Source organism: Protopterus annectens, chromosome 5.part0 (assembly GCF_019279795.1).
Source record: "Protopterus annectens isolate FY-2018-M chromosome 5.part0, PAN1.0, whole genome shotgun sequence".
Lineage (NCBI taxonomy): Eukaryota > Metazoa > Chordata > Ceratodontiformes > Protopteridae > Protopterus > Protopterus annectens.
This window is the reverse complement of record NC_056735.1, coordinates 1329502190-1329519288: the sequence shown is the minus strand read 5'-3', so window position 1 is coordinate 1329519288 and position 17099 is coordinate 1329502190. Positions and strand designations below refer to the sequence as shown.

Sequence of the window (17099 nt, the reverse complement as noted above, 5' to 3'; positions counted from 1 at the left end):
CTTTGATGTATCATTTGCTTATCATAACCGCTTTATGTTAAATGTATATTTAACTTCTTGCCATGGTGACCTGGATTCATAGCTAAAAAGGGTCAGAGAGTCTACTTACCTGGTTAACAAAATGAAAGCACCTAAATAAATACATTTTATTTCAGTTTTTGAAAACAGCTGTCCTTTAAATCTCTCCTGCATCAGCTGTGATCACAATAAAAAAAGCATCCTCGCCTCTTGATTGAAAAAACAGAAACAGTAAAGCAAGGGATAATGAGACTCATTTGACTGGAGGGAAAAACACTGCCATCTTATAAATGTCACCTTAATGTTTGTGGCATTATGAATATGAGCAAATTACTCTGTGCCTATGAAAGTCACATTTGTATATACCTTATAACATGCACCACAGCACTGGATATAAAGTGACATTAATGCCTAAAGTCAAGGTGTAACATTATTTGTTAGCATAACAGACATGTAACATGATGTTCGACATTAATAGATGGCAAGCTGTTTTCACAACCAAGTACAAGACTTTTCATGCATATGCTCTTAATCATTGCTTCAGTAACACCACCAGACTAGCCTTGTTTCAATATATTTATTGAACAAAGACTATTTTAGTCACGTGCATTCCTGTGAAAAATAACTCAAAATGGATAATGGTAGATTTAGAACACAGCTCCTCAAAGACTTTCCAATATTACTGTTCATTCACTTTCATATTAACTTCTTCAATGAATTACTGCTAACTGCCATTTTCCACTCCATACGGCTTGATTTACAAAGTCATTCAGCGGACAGGAATAAAGTCTTGCAGTATTTCAGCAAATGTCCTTTTTTCTATCAAGAAGCAAAGAAAAGAAAGAATTGCTCAAGAGAATACTGTGACTGCTGACAATTAAAACAGACTCAATTTACACATCAAATTTAACATTTCTTACAGATATGTACTTTCAGCGGTACCATGCGTTAACAATCTAGTCAAAAATTATTTAGGGAAGCACAGCAATGAACAGTGTCACAAAATAATACACATTGGAAAGGCTAACAGCTTTGCTATGGTTTATAAAATGCAGAGCAATGTTTTATCAATCTATGGTGGCAATACTCAGGAGTATAACTGAAACACAGCCTGAATGAACATTTTTTTAATCAATTATAAGTGAAATGTATAAAATGTGGGTAGAATTAGAACTACTGCCTCATCATAGCTGCTGGGTCTCAATTCCCACCTGGAGTGTCTTCTGGGTGGAATGCCTGCTGAAAAGCTTCCCACAGACAGGCATTCCACCTGGAGTGTCTTCTGGGTGGAATGCCTGCTAAAAAGCTTCCCAGAGACAGGCATTCCACCTTCCTCCCAGCTCACAAAGACAAGGAAGTAGGGTAAAACTGTCAATCGTCCAACTATCTGTAGATGTGTGAACTGCAATCAACTGGTGTCTCATTTAGGGTTGTTCCTTGGCATTACTCCCACTGGTTGCCATAAAAGGCATAGACTCCCTTGTGACTGACTAGCACATAGCAGGTTGCAGAAACTGAAAAATACACAAACTAGTACCAGGCATTAGAAGCCAAAATTATTCTACCTCAGTCTCCCATGGCATCTCCACTTTAATCTGCGTACTACTCCACAACTATCTTTTTATAGAGACCTTGGAAGTTGCAGTGAATACTCAAAAACAGATGTGTGTATGGCAAGACACAGAAATACTAACACTAATCAATGACTGCAATGCTTTCTTCAATTGACTTCTTATTTTTATCCAGTAAGCCAAGGTGTTACAGCCAAGATGAGAAATCATGACCTTTGAGTGCACAGTTTAATCTTCTGCCACTGACTATCTGCATAAAAGCATAGAAAGGATGTCTATGAATTCTTCCCAAGTGCTACTTAGGCACACACACTTGTTCCATCTTTCCCACACTCTGTCCAAGAAGCTATGAACCTCAATAATGTCTAACAGATATACACTATATTATACTGCACAGGCAATACATTCCAGGGCATTATCACCTCTGTGAAACAATACGGCCTTAAGTCTTACACGTTTATCTTTTTAGCAGCATATGTTACAGCTCCCCCCTCTATGATCCTTCCTCAGCCGATGGTATAGCTTCCCCTCTTTGATCATTCCTCAAACTCCATTCTCCCATTTGTCTACAGAGAATGTAGTATATAACTTCCATAACCTATTCTTTTCTTTATGCACTTTCATACACAATCAAAAGTATAAGTCATAGCTGGTACCCTAACTCCTACGCAGAGTTTTCAACAATCTAGTTCCCCTTTGTTTGTCAAACCTAAAACTGTACTACGTACTAAAGGGGTAGTTTTACCAGTGCCTGTAATGGATGAATGAACTTATAATCTCTGGAATTCATCCAACTAGCACAATGCACTAGTATTTTAGTGACAATTGATCACCCCATTTCAGACAGCATGGCATGATTCAGCTGAGTGGCGACTACTAATCCCAAAATAAAATTTTCCTTTCTGCTCTCTTACTTTAAACCATCAAGCTAAAAGCTAATTTTCTTTGGAATCCTCCGAAGTGCACTGCACTGTATTTCTTACCTGGAATTCCCAGTCACTTGCAATGTTAGTTACTACAGGTCACTCAGACTGGCTCCACCTCAAGTCCAGCAGCCCATATTAGTAAATTCACATGACACTAACCTCTTTTCTAGACTTGGGCAATAATAATTTAACAGGGAAACAAAAACCCAACTGCAAACCCTAGAGCTGTTTCATGGAATAGAAGATGAAACTCAATATCAACAAATGCAACATGGCTAGTGTTAAAAGTATGGTTAAGAAAATAATGATATTATTCAACTGTGGCAGTACTGACAGACATAATACTGAAGTACAATTGTGTAGATAGCTTACCATAACAGCTGATGTTTGAACAGACCATTCTCCGTAGTCCTTGCTAATGGAAGTCAGATGCTATGAATTCCCATACTCCAAGTCAGACTTCTTGAGCTCAGGATCCTTCTCCCTTTGGGTGGTGTATGTCCAGTCTGTTGTATATCAATGCATTATATCAAAGTATGCCAAAGACAGGCAATCACCTATACCAGTTTAGAGTGTTGTTTCCCAGAACCCATGGCAAAGACCCTAGAGGGAAAAGGTTAGCACAGTAGACAGCAGAGATATGGAGTCAGGAAATGGCATAATACATTGCTTACGGAAGCAAGAAAGAAAAAGGAGAGTACAGATGGGGCAGTGAGTAGAGATGTTTTCCTAACAGCTGAGTAGACCCTAGAAAAACAGGTTAGGAAAGGACAAAGAAAGTATGGGTAGCCGACCCCAACCTCAAAAAGTCCAAAGGCACAGTAGGAAATCTTTGAAGACGGTGGGTGGGAGACAGTACTGTAAGAGTGATTTACTCAACCACGTACTATAATGGTAGATTACCTCCATGCCTGTACTGTGTTTTTCACTTAGATCACTGTTACACTAATCCCTACAACTGGGATGACCCCAGAGCTTTATGATGCATGGCTGGTGGCCTGAGCAGAGTGGCTGTGTTTTAGTATGGTCTGTAGAACTGACTTGCAAAGTCTACTCTAGCCCTAGAGTTAATATCCAGCCTGTAATGCTAAAGTGTGACCTAAATATCCAAGAGGCAGTTTTGAAACTGACTTGGATAGGCACTCTTTTTAAGATGCCATTGTACTTGCATTGTCTGACACTATCAACCTCATATGTGCTTAACAGACATTTCCTTCAAGATGCCTCATATTTGCTTAACAGGCATTTCCTTCAACATGAGTAGCACTATGAGAGTCACTTAGAAATAGTTTGCTTGGTCCAAGGTACAACTATATTCATCTCGTTTATTGAAAAGCATTTCCACTTTCTGTATAAATAATACCAGTGTTTGATGACATCTACGAATGTGGAAGATCTTACCCTTACTTTTAGGGATTGGAAAGAAGGCAGATAGCTTAATAGTCTGGTCAAAGGTAGATTTTGTCACTACTGTTGGCATAAAAGATGGGCTAGTTCTTAGATTCATTATGTCCTTATGTAAGAGTAAGAAAGTTTCTAGCAATACACAAGGATAGAAAAACTAGAAAAGTTTCTTTGCAAATCAAGGCTGGTATGGAAGATACTCTAACTGCAATGATGGTCACCAGCAGAGCAGTTTTCCAGGTTAATTTTTTTTACAGTTATAGAAGCAGCTAGCTCAAAATGGGCACAGGTAAGTTTTTCTAAAATATAATTTAGGTTGGGACAGCTGTCCTTTTTCTTAGGTGGTCTAAAGGTGCAGAACTTCCCTTAATTTAAGGGACCGATTCAGTGGTCTCAAACTACACATGGACAGATCTAGTGGAAGGTGGGCTGAAATGGTAGACAGATGCACTTTAACTGATATGCAAGCCAAAACTGTGCCAAACAGTTAACTGAGGTGCTAAAGGATGAGGAGTATACATGCTGCTTTTAAGTCTTGCCCCCCTGCTCTGGCAACGTGTGGAAAACCTCTTCCAGTTCAATATATATATGCTTTCCTAGTAGTTCAATTCATATCCTCTTTAACAAATGTTAAGCACATTCCTCGAGTACTGGTGCCTACAAGACATCTAGCTGACAATCATGTGGTGAACTGCTCATGTCAGAATGGGATGTATTAGAGACCCTTTGCTCTGGGTTACAAGGTCCACCATTGTTGACAGCAGTTGAGACCTCCCCTGAACATTTCCAAGATCAAACAGAACTGCTGGTGATGGCAGGGCTAAAAGGGTGCTACCATGAGCATCTTGGGCCTTGCTCTCCTTACTTTATGGATTATACTGGGAAGTAGAGAGAGGGGGGGGGGCTGCATAGAGGAGTAGACTTGTCAAGTTTATGTAAAAGGCATCAGGGGCACAAGATCCTGTGCAAGGGGCTTTTGTACAAGACTGACTTAGCTGCTTGCTTTCTTGTGATGCAAACCAGTCTGAGGGACACCCCATCTGTACACTACCTGAAGGAAGATCTCTCTCTGCAATCGCCACTCATCTGGATCTTCCTTCACCTGGCTTAGTAAGCCTCAATATTCTGTTCCGTTAGAAAGCTATAAATATAGTTTACATTAACATATATAATAAAACTAATGTCCGCTATATTTTTTATTTTTTTATTTTTTTTTTACACATTACTTACACATTTTATATACATTTTATACAGTATTTATATACGTATTTATTATAGTTTAAGACATTAAACAAGGAATATGATTTTTAACATTATTTTCATTATTAAACTGAACATGATTTACTTATAAAGAAAGGACTGGGTGAGGGGCTTGCTTATGGAAACCTAAAAAATGCAATGCAGTTATTTGGTCACTAGAGGGTAGCAGATATTAGTTTCTTATATATGTTAATGTAAACTACATAGCTTTCTAAACACTTTCATTCAAATAGAAGTGAACAGTTTTTTTTTTGTTTAACTTATTTTGTTGATAATAGTTTGTGTATGAAGACATGCAGAACTATGAATATATATGTATGAACTGTCAAGTTTATACAGGGTAGAATGTTGTAAAAGTTGCATATGTTTTCGGTATCAGGATTTATGTTTATGGCAAAGAATCACAGGTTCATAGGTATGTACTAGGCTATCGGCCCTAGGGCCTATAAGCGCCTAGCCAAAACGAGGTTCCCTGGCTTTCGCCACCCAAGAAAATTATTTTCCTGTGCCCTCGAGCAGCGTCACAGCAGTGATCCCCGGGTTGAATTTCCTGTTTCCCATCCAATTGACAAGATTTCTCCTAAAACTCTGCTTGACATGAATGGATAGCCTGTTCGAGAGCATGGGAAGTCTCTGGGACAGGAATCTATCCCTTCAGCATGTTCTGTTTATTGTGATGACAAGGTTTAGGTCCCTGTAGCATGTGGCTCGGAGAGATTCCACACGCACAAAGCCTGAAGTGAGGCTATGGTTGAACATGCTACTTGGGTGGGGTGCCAGTTCATGCAGAATGCAGCCTGGGATGTTGTCCGGTCCCATGGATGACGTGTTCTTGGCTTTGGACAGTGCAGTCTTTACTTGTGCGTCTGTGATTACAGGGGCTTTGCAATCTTCCGGTATGGAGATGGGCCCTTTGGGAGGTGGGGGGGGGGGGGGGTAAAGTTTGCACTGAACCTGGCTGCCAGGATGTTGGCAATATCAGCTGGTTCGGTAAATGTAGTGCCATTGTGCTGCAGTTCTGAGCAGATCCGAGTGTTGCCACTGAGATTCTTCACCTAGCTGTAGGCAGCATTGTGGTTGTCTTTAGAATCCATGGTGATTTTATTTTCCTAACTATCTTTGGAGGATATGAGGGATCTCAGCTTCTTGCTGAGGCTGACCAGGGAGTCCCTGCAATCATGGGATTTTACTCTTTTTGCAACAGTTTCTTTCTTCTATTGTTGATGGCAGGGGACCACCAGATTGGCTTCCATTTTCTGAAGGATATCGCCTTGGTTCTGTTGGGGATGGCATGGTCCATGCACTCGTGTATGTGCTTATACAGTGCTTTTGTATATGATTCAGCAGTTGTGTCTCTATTTGCCATCTGTGTGGGTGACGTGAAGTTGGCCACTTATGACTTAATGAAATTGGCTTTGGAGAAATTTGTTACGGTGGTTTCCTTAATGGGGCGTCGGGTCGGGACATGGATGTCTAGGGTGATTAGCTTGTGGTCGGACCGGTCCAGCGAGGAGTTGACCTCTGGCATGGAGCATCTGTTACCCATACTGGTAATGACCAGGGTCCAGGATGTTGCTGCCCCTGGTAGGGGTATGGACAAGCTGATCCAGGGCATTGGAACTGAGGAGTTCCAGAAAATGATGGGCAGACGAGTTAGTACAGGAGTAGTTTTCCCAGTTGATGATGGGGTAGTTGAAATCTCCCAATATTAGGGTATTGGGCTGTACCTTAATATTATCCAGTACATCGAGAAACATGGAGTGGGTGTCCTGGGGCACAACGGGGGATCTGCAACAAGCTACAACCTAAATTGCAGTCTTGCCCGGTGTTAACTGTACTTGGATAATTTCGGATGAATTATTTTGAGCAACTAGCCTGGAGGTATGGATATACTTTATGAATATGGACATGCCTCCTGCTTTAGTGTTTCGGTCCAGGTTAGGCAGCCGAAAGGTGTGGTAAGAATTGCAGCCTGGTAATACAGGGGTGGTCTCTGGAGCATTAAACCAGGTCTCTGTCTCTGCACAGATGTCGATGTTCTCCATCTTAAGGAGTGCCTTGCGTGAATGCATTTTTGAGGTTTAGACCTCTAGCACTGAGTAGCATTACTCTTAGATTTTGCTTGTTTGTAGCTACTATGGTGGTGCGTTTGATGTTTGAGCCTTGCCTAAAAAAGGCACAAGAGCTTTAGCCAGTATCCGGAATCCCAGAGGTGACAGGTACAGGCCATCTCTGGCAAAGCATCGTGGTCTGCCGAGCATGTCGTTCCAGGCAGACAGATACTGGATCCCCTTGGAATGATGCCAGAAGCTTAGCCAATTGATGTCAATCATTTTGTCCTTGTACTGTGGTATTATTCTGGGTGATGGCAGGATGCCACTCGAGGCTAGTGTCATACCTGCCTAGGTCACATGGTCAGAGAGCTCCTCCATGTCTCTTTTCACGTAGTCCAGGGAGGTACGTCAAAGGTCATTCACTCCAACATAGACAATGACAGAGTCATATTTGTACTTGTTGTGGAGTGACCAGAGTGTGTGCATTATATGGTGGATTCTAGTACCCGACAGGCAGCTGACAGTAACATTCTCCTGGTTTAGCCTAGTAAGAGGGATGTCAGTGTGCCTGATTATAGAGTCACCAATGACTAGTGCGTTGGGTATGTTGTTTTGCCTCATGGGCTGATGTTGACAGGCACACTGATTTTGTGGGCTATGTGTTGTTCGGGTAGTGTTGGGAGGTGGTGGTTGCTTGGTTTCATCTTTGGAGGTCTCTGTTTGGGCAGATTTTTACTGAGAGCCTCCGTAAATGTAGGTGTGTTTTGTGTTACTAATGTGTGGGTTTGGGTGGTGCAGGTTCTGATGGGATATGTGTAGAGTGCGGTGTGGTGTTTACCTTCTCCTCTTGACTGTCTAGTCCAGTCTTGGCTGGAGAGAGCCTGGCTTCCAGTTTGGCTATACAAGTGCACCTCTCACAGGTTGTAGTGTTGGGTGGTAGGAGAAGAGGGTTGTCAGTGTACATGAGGCAATTGCTACATTGCCCCAAAGTGCCAGATTCATCAAGATGGACAGGAGAAAACACTGGGAGCTGACCCTTAGACATGCCTGGTTAGTGTTTATTAATTTAAGTACTAAGAACTGATTTCCTCTTGCTAAGTGAGGAAAGTTGAGTGTTGCAGTAATTTGTAGATTTAGTGATTGCAATGAGATTTGGACAGTGCTGAGCACAAAAACAGTTTTGAGTGCTAAAACTAGAATAGAAAACTGGCCAATTCTAAGGGAACACAAACAATTTTGAGTGCTAAAACTAGAACAACGGCTAGTTCTTAGGGAAAATCTGAAGAGCAGACTTTCTGGCACCGGGAATAGTTTAACTGTAGTTAAACGCCGCTGTGCGATGCTCAAAACTGTGCAAACACGGGTTTTCAAACAGAAAGATGAAAGGGATAGAAACAGCCCAAAATGGCCAATAAAACTACAGATTCTGACCTGAAACCAGTCCTCCAGTGACAGATAGGCTGTTCAAAGCTCACCACTCTCACTGATGAGCATTGAAGCTTCCCTCTACCTTAGAAAGGTGTGGGCAACACAGACACTTTCAAACAGCCCAGAATTCAGCAAAATCTGAAAACCGGACTCTACTGGTTCTAGAAAGGCAGGAAATTAAGAGATAGGAGTTTTTTTTTTTTTCAACAGTTAAAGCAGATATAGGAATACAAACACTTTTAACGCAGAAAATGGCTATGGGGGCACAAGATCCTAGATTAGTAGAATTAGACAATTGTTCAAATTATATACAGGTGTAAGATTGGTTAATGCAGTATCTGAAGTCGTCCTAAGTGAGGACAAAAGATGCGGTGATACTGTTGAGATTAAGGTTGTGAGTGTGGAGACTTTTTTTGACTATTGGAACCTGGTATCTCTCAGTGCCTTTTGTGTTGCAGGTGGTTGTTGCGAGTCCCTACGAAGCTTGTAGTTTCGCAGGTCATCCAACTATATTTTCTTTCAACAAGTTCCATGTTTTTTTTGTAGTACCACAAGAAAACATTGCTTCTGATCTGTTTACAATGGAAAGACAACATAAAAAAATATCTACTCATCTTTCAAATGTGATATTCCTGGTTTTAAAAAAAAAGAGCATTGGGGAAAATGGGCAAAAAAAAAAGTCTTACTGTCATGAGAAGTTACAAGATACATTACTTAGCACTAAAACTGATTTTACATGCAAGTATTTTAGGATGACTCCAATTAGACACCATCCTGAAGCAATTAAAACACAGCAGGTTCTTTGCCAATGGTGATATTTCACAACTGTGAGATGTGAGACGGTGCTTAAATAACCTGCAAGCATTACTTCTTTGGTCCAAAGGGAAAATTACAAATGTTAAAAATTATCATTCTTTCTTATGCATACATTTGACAACATCATGCAGTTAGAGAGAGATAAGCATGCTTCAGTGGCTAACTTCTACATGATGTTGACATTTGGAAGAAATTGTACTAATGTACAGATACGTATTAATTTCAGAATGTAAGGAAAACAGTGACATTTGACACTACACACGAGATAGTATACATATGCACACGTACACACAGTCACACCATCATGGAACTAATGTTTTTCTTTATTCCGTCATACTATGAAGGATGACTTTTTTTTTGGACTGACTTAATACAAACCTCATACATTTCTTAATGCTAGTGCTTTGGTGGTGGTTCTGCGGTAGCTTTGTCACCTCACAGTAAGACGCTGTCCTGTTCGATTCTCAGCTAAAGTGTCTTCCGCGTGGAGACTTGCGTGAGTGGGCGTACCTTCGTTGAAGGTTGTGAGTCAGGCCCGGAAAGTCGGTACGTGAAAATCTACTGCCAATCATTAGCGGACCGGAGTTCCGCTGTGGCGACCCCTAACCGGGAAAAGACAAAAGATACAACAGTGATTCACAAAGAATGAACTGCACAGCTTTTTCATAAGTTTTGAACCCAGGATTTAAGTACACGATTACATGATTCTAGGACTATTTGAGTTAAAATATGTAACAAGTTGGATATCTGAGATATGTATTTTAAGCTTACAGACATCACAGATGAACATAGGGTACCAGGATCTACAATATGCACTTGCAGTATTGTGAAGAATTATTACCCAACAGTGTATCAATTGTGTGTGTGTGTGTGTGTGTGTGTGTGTGTGTGTGTGTGTGAGAAATGCAACAAAAACAAAGAAAAGAATGTTGCTTGGTGTGCACCATAAGGGCCCCAGATGTTTACACAATGATCATTAACTTTTACATTTGTTTACTGCATGTCCACTGAAGGTGAAAGCGTATTTTGTGTTTTATAAGGGATATTTTTGAAAACTATTTTTGCTGCTTTGGGAAAGAAGAGGTTTAAATTGTGTTACGCATTCTGTACATTGAAGCAAATCACAAAGTAACAGAAAACGTAATTTGTAAAAGTAGATGCAACAAACATTAACAATGGCCATGAATAAGTACATCTTGGGCAACATAGCGAGTATATTTAGAACAGTAGCCTAATATGACGCAAGAAAATATATAAGCATATTTTAGACTGCTTTGCTGTGACTACGTAAAATCCCCAGATTTGTAAGAATTTTCTTTGACATGAAATGTATGCTTTTAAATAAGAGGTTTTGATTTTTTGAAGACACATTGTTCAAATTATGAGAATGGATATCCTAAGTGAATTGGTAATAGTAACAGATTTAATCAGAACTGTTGGAGAGCGAAAGGTCTACAAATGTGTGGGCAACAGGTAAAACTGTTTTACAACATGCTTTCACAAGCTGAAAAGTAAAGATAGACATTTACATAGACAGAACCACATGAAAGTTAGTTATATGCAGTTAGTTTAGTTAGGTTATTCTGACTCACAGACAGAAGGCTAGAAAGCTGTCATCACTGTACATTACATTTGAAGCTGAGCTTATTTCAGAGAAGAGAAAAACAGGATCATAACAAAAGGGAATTTTGGGGTTAGTTTTTGAAAAGGTTAAGATATGAAAACTTAAATCAAGATAAGCCATTACATTGCTAAGACATTAAAGAGTTTTTTATGTTTGAAGTAATGGCCAAGTAAAATATTAAAAGTATGTTAATCAGAAGATATTTTGTAGTATGCAGTTTACATTCAAACAGCAACTTTGTATCAAAGTTGATGAGTTGGACAACAAAAGTTACAGCACTGCATCTTTATTATCCTTTATCCATCCACTTCAATTAATGGGACTACCTACCTGCTTGCACCAGATCTTGAGCTTCTACACTTTCCCACAATACACCAGAGTCCACATACATCCCTCAGATTGAAATTGTCATTACAAAAGAACACAGTTAAGGGGAGTAAATGGATGTTAAATAATCTTCAGGATTAGGTTTGCCACATCTATTCAGAAAGCCGGGAAATGAGAATTTGGGGGTGAAGGTAGGTGGGTTGTCAAAGAGGATGGACTAAGGATAAGGAAGATCCAGTGTTAAGGTAAGTACATAACTTCTGAGTGATTGGACAGAATCCCCAGCTACCAAAATTACCAAAGCTAAGGTTTACTTATGCTGTAGAATAGCTCCTTAACTTACCTTTTCTTAACATTAAGTCTATGAGGACTAACTTTTTTTTCTACTCCTGAACCTTTGAATATGTTTCTGTTTTGATACTGTTTTATTATTTTGTAGACTAATGTATACTAGTGTTAGCTAAATTAAGCCGTTTGATTGTTAATGTCTTATTCTATTGAAATATCAGTTGATTGATAGTGCCTTATTCTTTCCAGTCTAATGTATACCTATGCTTGCTAAGACTTTTTTTTTTTTTAATTCTACCCTACATGATATGAAATTAATGCTGATTGAGGTCATCCTAGAGTGCAGTTGCTACATAGAATCATTCTCTGTGTATGTGGTGGCTCTCTACATAGGAATGCATGTGTAAAATGTTGATTATTGCATATTCAGTCTTTCAACCTTAATTTTTGTTCTATGTCATATGTTAGACTTTTTTACTGTACAGTTTTTTTAATCTACTGCCTTCTTTCTCCTCTCCTTAGCCCACCTAGCTTATAAACTCTATCCTGCTGTAAGACCTGTGTATTCTACCTGCCTACCCTGCAAGAACCACCAACATAAACTCAACTATCAAACTACAAACTAAAGGAAGCTGTTGTCCTATTTTTTCAAATCTGCCTCCATCCAAAGAAACAGAGAAAGTATGTCTGACCTCTCTACTAAGCTGAGAAGTTGTATTGCAACTAAAACCCATTCTTTTGCTACAGTATAGTACTTTGTAATAAATCTCCTACCTGAACCAGGTACCCAGCAGCCTACCTCTCCATCTCCCCCTTAGGGTATTTGTTTCTCCTTATTTTTGTGTTGTCTAACTCTGTCCTCGTTCTTCATCCTCCTACATAATTTAAATGTAATTTCAAACTTTGTCCACTAGGGGGCTCTCTTCCCAAGGCTCCTATTAATTCCTAAATAATCCTTACCTTCATCTATTTTAGTTCAACACTAAACTACTGTTATACTTTTCTGCCCTGCCATTTATCTTACTTTGCTAGTCCCTTCTCCTTTCCTCTTTTCTTCTGCTATAGTCTTTAGCCCTAGCTATTTTATAAATATACTAGCACTCCCCTCTTACTTCCAAGAAGTTATCTGTATTCTGCTATTTCACTGATAGAGCTATTTCTCACTTGCTCTAACCCACGTTGTTCGCCCTGTGGGCTCACTTCGCTCCCCTACCCTACATTCCCACCCACCCCAGTGCACTTGACCTTATACTACTCAAACCACATCCCTATCTCTATTAACCAATTACCTCTCACTATCTCATTAACTTACCTATCCTATTCACCTGTTTTTCCCTTTAACAACTCTACCCTTTAACCTTGCTCTTACCTCTATCTCATATCTCCTAGCATCCATCTCCTTTTCCTCCCAGCCATGCCTACTATACACAGGCCTACCCTCAACAATGGCCTTCTCTTTCACACTAATCTTACCCCCCTATTTTTACCTGCTATGAGCATCAGTGTCTCTAATTTTCAGCTCCCCTTAAACACACAATTTCAATCTCTCCTCTAGCCATACAAACCCACTTGTACATAACATCCTCATCATCCTACCTCATCCTACCTTCTTCCTAAATTCCACAGATTAACCCATATTATGTATCCACACACTAGAAAATAAATCTCTCTTCTCTATAAATTCTTGAAACACTTTCATGGCCCTTTACAGCTCCTATTACAGTATGGAGATATACATCCTAACCCAGGCCCAAATAATACAATATTAGAACCTCATTCTGACCATCCCATCACTTCTCGCATCTTCAATATCTGACAATTCTCTCCTCATAGGCCACCTCAATATTCATAGCCTAAATAATAAAATAACCCAACTTCATGCCCTGCTACATGTACATTCTTTTGACATCCTGTCTTACAGAAACACGGCTCAAACCAGTTACTAAGGATAATGATATAGGTCCCACCAGGTTATAACATCCGGAGATCAGATCGCCTAAATAAAAAGGGTGGTGGTGTTGCAATATTATATAAATCTCATTTACGGGTTACACCAATAAATATCCAACCTCCCTCACCTAACAGCGTTGAAATCCTAATCTCTAAACTACAGAGAAATGCTAATAAATCATTATATATAATTCCTACATCCCTCCAGGCAACAACATTAACACTCTTGAAACTGTCCTTAATTGGCTCGCCACATCCTTTCCACAAAAAAACCATACTCCTTGGAGACTAACATTGACTGGAACTGTTGCAACTCTTCCCAGCCTAACACTCGTATAAACCTATATGGCTTCAATCAAACCATTACCTCCCCTACCAGAACCCATAAACGTAGCAACAAGCAAACCACCTTAGACTGGATTCTAATTAACAGTAATCCCCTTTCTTATAAATCAGGTATACTTCCTGATGATATTAAGTGACCATTCTCTTATCTTCATTGCCAGATGAAAAAACCCATACCTAACCACACAATCTATTAATACTATCCGTAACAAAAAACACCTCAACCAAGCTAGCTTTCAAGCCGAACTTAAAGCTTGCAATTGGTCACCTCTTAAATACCTACCACTTGACAAAGCAGTCTCTTACTTTAATACATTTCTACAAATCCTAGAACACCATGCCCCCTCTCGGACAGTCAGAACTAAGAGCAAACCTGCACCTTGGCTCACTAAGGAGACAAGACAAAAAATCCTTCAGAGAAATCAAATCTGGTCTAAATGGAGAAATACTAAAAGTCCAACTGATCATGAAATCTTTAGACAGTTGAGAAATGCTACAAAAAAATCAATAGTCCAAGATAAAAAGAACCACTACCATAAGCACTAGCACACCCAACATAAAACCCCTCAAATATTTTGGTCTGGTATAAATAGCCTACTCCACCCAGGGCAGTCCAAAACTCCAAACCCAGCTAATTTGACTCAAAATTCTCCCTGCCAAATTGCCAATTCCTTTAATAAATTCTTTGTGGACTCTGTCCAATCATTAGCAGGTACCTTCTCACCAGCCAGCATCTCCAACACACACTCACAAACCATTTTACCTCCTCCCCTCCAATTACAGCCTGTTCCGACCTCTCTCATCCATACCCAGCTTAAAAAAATAAAACCATGTACCCCCTCAGCTGACCTCCTACCAGCTGAAGTTCTGCAAATGGAAGCTGGAGTACTTGCTTACCATATCTCTACATTAATTAATAGGACCATCACAGAATGCACTATACCATCTCTTTGGAAGGTCTCATATTATACCTCTACATAAGGGAGGAAGCTCAACTGAACTCTCTAATTTCAGTCCCATAGCTCTACTTTTTCCTTTAGCAAAAATCATGGAGATGCATTTACCGGCAATTTCTCGATAATTTCCTCCAAAATAATCTTTTAGCCAACTGCCAGCATAGCTTTAGGCCTTTTCATAGTACTACTACTACTACTGCACTCCTATCCTTTTCTGACTCCATTAATAAAAATTGAAACAACTTACTCAACTCTGCTCTCTTTCTAGACCTCTCCAAAGCCTTTGACATGGTGAATCATCACTTAATGATAGATACTTACTTCACTTTCAATTGACACTCAATCACATGGTTTGAATCCTATCTTAGAAATAGACAACATGCAGTCCCTCTGGGACAACAACCTATCCACTCTACACCCTATCTCACAGGGAGTTCCTCAAGGCTCTATGTTGGGGCCCCTCCTCTTTTCTATTTTTATCAATGACCTGAAAACATCCCTACCTCAAACCACCTGTATTCAATATGCCGACGACTCAACCCTATCTGCGCCGCAGCATCTTTTGCTGAACTTCAGTCCAACACCCAAAAAGTATTTACCTTAGTTGAAAACTGGTTCTCCAAATGCTGTCTCCTCCTTAACCCCCAAAAAACAAACTTCTACTGTTTACCCCTACACAGAAGTCTCCTTCTATTGATTTCACAATTACATCAAATAATTGCACTGTAATTGTCCCAGACTCTACTACTAAACTCTTAGGTGCAACAACTGACCATAACCTCAACTTTGACTCACACAAACTCAACCATCAAGTCAGTGAATAGAAAACTGGGATTCCTCTATAGGCTAAAACCATTCATAACACTATAGCCAGGACTACTATTGCCCAAACTCACCTAATTTCCACGCTTCTCTATGCCTCCCCAATTTTTACAAATCTATCAAAAAATAATCAAAATAAGCTGGACACTTCTTACAATAACATTGCCAGATTTGCCACTGGGTCCTCATTCCGTACTCACCATTGTCAAAATATAAGTAAAGTAGGATGGTTGGAACTGCAAAACCAGCTTCTTTTTCAACAACTAACCATCACCCACAAAATCTTGCATTATCCTACAAATACTCCCATTCTTTCTAACTTGATCAACTCCTATAAAAATCAAAGTACCCTACGCTCAACCAATAAATTATTAGCTGCAACCCTAAAATCCAATAACAAATCAGGTGATTCTCTATTTACTAACACCATTGGAATCCTTTGGAATAAACCTCCAAGTAATCTTATAGCCCTTTCATCTACTCCCCCTGTTAAAAAACATCTAAAAACCTTCCTTAATTCACAATGGTTGTGTCCATGCACTAATCCTGGCTGAAACTCTTTATGTCACAACTAACCTTTCTTGTTTAATTTTTCTGCTTTTAACTCTGTTGTCACAAGTGTTTGTTTTGTCTTGTATACTCTGTATATCTAGTTATATGTCCTTCCCTCATTGCTGTTTCTTGTTATGTAATGTAAATAAACCTAACTCATAGGGGGGTTTTTTTGTTACCATGTATAACCAATTGTTGATTAGTATCCCCTTATGTCTACAGTTACTCATGTATATTAGTTGCATCCAGCTGCTGTGGAGCTTTTCTCCCCGGTCCTCTACTGAAAGTGGACATATATCCAGCTAGACTAACCCAGTCAACAAATGTAAAATAAATAAAATAAAAATGATAGGATAACTTTTGAATATGTTAAACCCCAAGAAGAATCTAGACCTTGAAATCATATCCAGCGAGTGATGTCTGACAAATGTCTGCATCTCTGACTATGTTGTGTGAAGTTTATGTAACCTACCTAAATGCCTTCAAAAAGGACATGGAAATTGTGATGGACCTAGTACAACTTAGGTTTTGAAAGAGAGAGTTCTGTTAGGGAGAATGTGTGTATGATGCAATATTACAAAATGAAAAAAAATCAGAAATACTTTAAAATGTTAAATCAGAATCAGAAATACTTTACAATATTAAATCAGCTTTTATACACTTAGAAGTAGGAGTGGAAAATATATGTGCTGCTTAATTTTAAACCAGCCTATTCCGGCAAACAATATAAACAGGGCTGTAAAAGTGCATTTTAAGAA

General features: G+C 39.4%; 1 protein-coding gene across 1 annotated transcript in view; it reads right to left on the bottom strand.

Moving 5' to 3' along the window:
* Nucleotides 1–580: 580 nt before the first annotated feature.
* The window catches only part of NDUFC2 (NADH:ubiquinone oxidoreductase subunit C2), a 123886-nt gene continuing 107367 nt past the window's right edge, over nucleotides 581–17099 (bottom strand). Inside the window, exon 3 of the mRNA XM_044071137.1 lies at nucleotides 581–837. Within this exon, the coding sequence (XP_043927072.1) occupies nucleotides 788–837 (50 nt within the window). The 3' untranslated portion in view covers nucleotides 581–787. The remainder of the gene's footprint in view (nucleotides 838–17099) is intronic.